This window comes from Hevea brasiliensis, chromosome 5, assembly GCF_030052815.1.
Source record: "Hevea brasiliensis isolate MT/VB/25A 57/8 chromosome 5, ASM3005281v1, whole genome shotgun sequence".
Taxonomy (NCBI): domain Eukaryota; kingdom Viridiplantae; phylum Streptophyta; class Magnoliopsida; order Malpighiales; family Euphorbiaceae; genus Hevea; species Hevea brasiliensis.
Window position 1 is genome coordinate 15,598,106 of NC_079497.1, and position 5,884 is coordinate 15,603,989.

At 35.5% G+C, this 5,884-nt stretch overlaps 1 protein-coding gene across 2 annotated transcripts; it reads right to left on the bottom strand.

Annotated features, from left to right (window-relative positions):
• Window positions 1-1,293: 1,293 nt before the first annotated feature.
• LOC110662455 (NADPH-dependent aldo-keto reductase, chloroplastic-like) lies at window positions 1,294-3,487 on the bottom strand. Of its 2 annotated transcripts, none has more exons than XM_058147077.1 (7): window positions 3,300-3,487; window positions 3,137-3,187; window positions 2,974-3,050; window positions 2,726-2,813; window positions 2,215-2,490; window positions 1,750-1,998; window positions 1,294-1,593 (listed from the first exon to the last, which is right to left on the bottom strand). In XM_058147077.1, exons 1-7 carry the CDS (start codon window positions 3,417-3,419, stop codon window positions 1,507-1,509), a joined length of 948 nt encoding a protein of 315 aa, XP_058003060.1. In that variant the 5' UTR covers window positions 3,420-3,487; the 3' UTR covers window positions 1,294-1,506. The 2 variants fall into 2 exon arrangements, with proteins under 2 accessions (XP_058003060.1, XP_058003061.1); XM_058147078.1 differs by having other exon boundaries at window positions 3,137-3,203; window positions 3,300-3,467.
• Window positions 3,488-5,884: the final 2,397 nt, after the last annotated feature.

Consider the following 5,884-nt stretch of genomic DNA (forward strand, 5'->3'; position numbering starts at 1 on the left):
AATCCTAGGGAGCAAGTTCTCCTTATAACTTCTTTGCTTTCGGCGAATAGCCTCTAATGAATCTTCTTTTTGACAAAAAAAAAAAAAATTTATTATGTCCTTGGCTATGAATTTAATAAATTAATCATTATCATTACTTTTGTTGTTTTCATTTTATTCTCTCTTTCTCTCTCATTTTCATTTATCAATCTTTAAATTACATTTTTTTGGGGGCACTACATAGATAGATTTACTAAAATTACTAAATTAGGGTACATAATTTTTTTTCTCTACCTCTGGCAATCTCTCTTTCCCTTTTCTCTCTACTCTAGTGAATCTTCTTTTTGAAAAAAAAAATTATCATGTTCTTGGCTATGAATTTAATAAATTAATCATTATCATTAGTTTCGTTATTTTCTTTTCTCTCTCTCTCATTTTCATTTATCAGTCTTTAAATTGCATTTTTTTTGGGGCACTACGTAGATAGACTTACAAAAATTACTAAATTAGGGTAAATATATTTTTTTTTCTCTACCTCTTTTAATCTCTCTTTCCATTTTCTCTCCACTGCAGCCTTTCATCTATCTTTATTGAAGGCCAAATATGAAGAAATATTTGCTCTTCTTTTCTCTATCAGGGGTTAGGATTCTTGATATCTAGAGATCAACATGGCAGGGATTCCTTTTTTTTTTTTTGTGAGACTAGGCATGCATGTGGTAATTGATGCTAATTTTGGCATGTGTACTTTTTCCTCTTATGTAGTATTTGATAGTAACTTTGGCGTTTGTACCTTCGCCTCTCAAAAAATTATTTACTCTCCTTATTGATATAGATTTTTCTCTTCAAAGAAAATTACAGATTTTTTTTTTGCGTTTTTATAATTGTATTTGCTAAGTTTGAGCTTTTGTTCTCGTTGCAATTTTTCATTTATTTATTTTTTTAAATTAGTCCTAAGGTGCCTAACTGATACAAATGGAAGACAAAAGGTTTTAGTGTAAACTAAACATGCTATTGTTGAACTATTTCTAAATTTCATTTTCTTTAACCGAAACCGTAATTGAACCCGAAGTGATAAGTTCGGTTGAGCATATTCCCTTCAACCGATCAACCCAAACCATGCCTCGAACCTATTGTCACATTTTTTTATCCTTGGCTTTAAGGAAACAAAATCATCCTCATGCCACAAGTCATAATGAAATAAAGGTTAGTTGGAACCTTGTGTGCCCACACAAAATTTTCAATTTGTTTCGTGAATTGAAATCTTTTTGTTGGTAAAAAAATATGCATCTTGAAAAGAGGATGCAATAGTCGCTGTTGACTTTCTAACAAACATTAATTCAATTCAGATAAACCTCAAATGATCATCAAAATTTGTTCCTTATTTCTATCCCAAGTTCCTCTGGCTATATCCATATGCTTATTGAGTGCGCTCTCAATCTCAAATTGAAAGCAGAGACACATGACATTTGAGTATACGAGATAGAAGAAGCCAAAAAGGAAAATCTAATCATTGAAACATCTGTATGCTTACAATTCACCATCCCAAAGTTCTTCCACTGTCCTGTAAACGCCGTAAGTCTCATCTACAAATCCACTGCCTCTTATTAGCCTCATCTGCATGATTAAAATAATTGTGTCAATCATCTAAGGTAGAAATGAATTAATTTCACCAAAAAAACCCCAAACCTCTAAAAGATTCCAACAATTATCTAGTGGTTTTATGAAACAATGGAACTTGCTGACAGTGCAGAAAGAACTACCAATACTCGCCTGCTCAATTTCAGTAAACTTGGCAAACAAATCTTCAGGAATAGACCAGTCAAAAACATCGAAGTTTTCCTTGATCCTTGCCTTATTCGTGCTCTTAGGCAATACACTGTGACCCATTTGAAGTCCCCATCGCACAGCAACTTGTGCAGGGGTCTTGCCTAATTTCTCAGCAACTGTAGTGAGAACAGGATTCTTGAGAACCTGAGTCTTGACGGTTCCTGTTCCTGGAGAACCTAGTGGCGAATACCCCTGAAGAAAAACACACAACAATTCTTATTTGGATGATCTACCAGAAGATTTGAATTAGGCACAGGCGCGCGCACATATATTTTCCATCTTTGTGAAAGCGGTTGGCAGAACTCATCTTATTTCATTCACAACAAATCTACCAGAACCTACTTTACACAACAGAAGTAACTCGAGCATATAAAGTAAAAACAAACCACCTCTGTTTTGAATGCTTACAGTTAAATGAATTCCCTTGGATTTACAGTATTCATGAAGCTTTGGCTGCTGCCATACGGGGTGAATCTCCACTTGGTTAACAGCAGGAGTAACACGAGCAACAGCTAGCAGATCTTCAAGCTTCTCTGTAGAGAAATTACTAACTCCAATAGCTCGAGCCTTGCCAGAATCAAACAATGCTTCCATTGCTCGCCATGTGCTGGGTATATCAGGGTGTGTAAGGTTCTCGGGCTTAAAACCAACCGACCCTTTCTTCATGCTGGCTGGCCAGTGAATCTTATAATAATAAAAAAACAAAACAAGACAAAACAAAACTTTTGGTAACTATAAATGTTATGAATAACAAAAAAAGAACGCTTGTATGACTCTCAAATTTCCCATTTCTTAGAATTTCAAGCTGACAACAAATCCATACCAAGAAAAATAATTCAAACTTCAAAGAATGAAAAATGAGTACTGGTTAGCAAGGGCGTATCAAGCAAAAAATAAGTTATGATTGCGATGAACATACCAGATACAGATCTACATAATCGAGTTGCAAGTCCTGCAGAGTTCTATTTAGTGCTACGGGTACATCTTCTAGTGCATGTTCAGTACACCTGCAGATCATTATAAACTATGTTAATAATACACAGTTGATTCAAATCTACGATTTAACGCCTAAAAATAAATTACCATTAAATATTTGAAATTCTTTTTACGGATGATCCCAACTTCAGAATCAATATAAAGGATTAGGACAGAACACCTAACACCTACCAGAGTTTGGAGGTGATCCACAACTCCTCACGCTTCACTACGCCATCATCAAACAGCTTCTTCAATGCCGAACCAACCTGCAGAAACCAGAACACATTTCTTAAGAGAAATAAACATTAAATCAAGCATGACAGATAGAAATGTGGATCAGAAGAATCATCACCTCCTTCTCATTGCCATAAACTGCAGCACAATCTATGTGTCTATATCCAACCTGCATCCACAGACCACTGTAAGCACACTAATACCCAAACCCGAATTCGAATACCAATTATAGCCAAAAAAAATATCGAAAGCAATTAGCAAAGGCTGTGCGCCGCTAATACCTTAACGGCAGCAATAACAGCATCACTAACAACACCAGGGGCAGACTGCCAAGTACCCAGCCCAACAGAAGGGATTTTGGCTTCGGTGTTCAACTGAAAGAAACGAATTGCATTGGCCATTTCTTTCAAAAACAAACACTTTGCAAATCAAGATTTGAGAGAAAATAAGCAATGAGTGATGTATTTATAGCACGAAATGCCAAGGGCAAAGCAAAGGATCTTTAAAATTCTAAAATACATGCACCGGCCATAATCTTTTGGGTTGGGGAGTTCTCTCGTGAACCATCTTGAAAATGCGACAATTGCTGACCTATTTTCACACGTATGCATCCTTTGACTGGTCAATATTTTTTGAGTTCTGCACACATGAATGGTTAATAAATTTTACTTTCTATTGAGTTGGCCCTACACGTAGACAATTCCGTGCGCATCAGTTGCATATCGCCGTTCACTTTTGCTATTCATTGATTTCTTCTGGAACCTTCTTAACTCTTGGGTCCGGCATGACGTGGCTTTGTATTTTTTAAATTTAAATTAAAAAAAAATGAATTATCAGTATTTATTACTTATAAATGCTCTTTACAAATTTCAAATTCTGTACCCTCCTAATTAGAGAATTATTATATACACTGCTTCTTTAGAAATAAAAAATAATAATTATAATTTTCTTGATTTTAAAAAAGTAAATTCAAGTATTTAGAAAAATAATATTTGTGCATAGATACTCAACTCAACTCAACTAAGCCTTTATCTCAAAAATTTGGGGTCGGCTATATGGATTCGTTTTTTCCACTCTGAACGATTTTGGGTTAAATCCTCAGAAATGTGTAATACTTCTAAGTTATGTTGTACTACTCTCCTCCAAGTCAATTTAAGTCTACATCTTTTTTTCTTTCTATCCTCTAACTTAATGTGCTCTACTTGTCTAACTGGAGCCTCCGTATGTCTACGTTTCACATGACCAAACCACCTTAATCTCCCTTCTCTCAATTTATCTTCAATTGGGACCACTCCTACCTTTTCTCTAATACTTTCATTACGGACTCTATCTAGTCTAGTATGGCCACTCATCCACCTTAACATTCTCATCTCTGCAACTCTTAACTTAGATGCATACGACTCTTTCAGTGCCCAACACTCACTACCATATAACATAGCCGGTCGTATGGTTGTACGGTAAAATTTTCCTTTTAATTTATTGGGAATCTTACGATCACATAAAACTCCCGTGGCACGTCTCCACTTCAACCATTCGGCTTTAATCCTATGACTAACATCCTCCTCACATCCCCCATCTACTTGAAGGACTGAGCCTAGATATTTAAAGTGATTACTTTGGAACAGTACCACTCCATTCAAACTAACTCCTTCCCTATCACCAGTTTGGCCTTCACTGAACTTGCAATGCATGTATTCTGTCTTCGTTCTACTTAACTTAAAACCCTTTGACTCTAGAGTACTTCTCCAAAGTTCTAGCTTCCTATTGACTCATTCTCGTGTCTCATCTATCAGAACAATATCATCCGCAAACATCATGCAGCAAGAAATACTCTCTTGTATATGTTTCGTCAGTTCATCTAAAACTAATGTAAAAAGGTAAGGGCTTATGGCTGATCCTTGGTGTAATCCAATTGAGATTGGAAAATCTCTTGTGTCCCCTCCCACTGTGCGCACAATAGTACTTGCTCCTTCATACATATCTTTCAATACTTGTATGTACCTAATAGATACCCTCTTTTATTCTAACACATTCCATAAGACCTCTCTTGGAACACTATCATAAGCCTTCTCCAAATCAATAAAAACCATGTATAGATCTTTCTTCACATCTCTATATTTCTCCATCAAGCTTCTAATGAGAAAGATCGCTTCCATAGTTAAACGACCGGGCATGAAACCAAATTGATTGAGAGAGATAGAAGTATCATGACGTAGTCGATGCTCCACAACTCTCTCCCACAACTTCATAGTATGGCTCATGAGTTTAATTCCCCTATAGTTTGAGCAACTCAGATGTCTCCTTATTTTTAAAAATAGGTACTAAAATACTCTTCCTCCATTCATCAGGCATTTTCTTTGAGTTTAGAATCTTATTAAATAATTTAGTTAACCATGCCACTCCCATATCTCCCAAATACTTCCACACTTCAATTGGTATTTCATCGGGTCCACAGGCTTTACCCACTTTCATTCTCTTAAGTGCTTCCTTTACTTCTAAAGATCTAATCCTTCTAGTATAATTTACATTCTTTTCTATTGTTCTAAAATCTATATTCACGCTATTTCCATTTTGACTATTATTAAAGAGATCATTAAAATAATTTCTCCATCTTTCTTTAATGTCCTCATCTTTCACCAACACTTTTCCTTCTTTATCCTTAATGCACCTAACTTGATTGAGATCTTGACATTTCCTTTCTCTACTCCTTGCTAATCTATAAATATCTTTCTCCCCTTCTTTAGTTCCAAGTTTCTCATATAACTTTTCAAAGGCCTGTGCTCTTGCTTGACTAACTGCCTTTTTTGCCTCTTTCTTTGCTATCTTGTACTGTTCATATGCCTCATTATTATCACATTTAGGTAAT

Bases quoted from the DNA above. Each gene is read 5' to 3' on its own strand.
- LOC110662455 (XM_058147077.1), bottom strand. From the start codon at position 3,419: ATGGCCAATGCAATTCGTTTCTTTCAGTTGAACACCGAAGCCAAAATC. The intron at 3,188-3,299 runs GTATTAGCGGCG...CTGTGGATGCAG, and splicing joins CTGTTATTGCTGCCGTTAAG to GTTGGATATAGACACATAGA. The intron at 2,814-2,973 runs GTAGGTGTTAGG...AATGATCTGCAG, and splicing joins TGGATCACCTCCAAACTCTG to GTGTACTGAACATGCACTAG.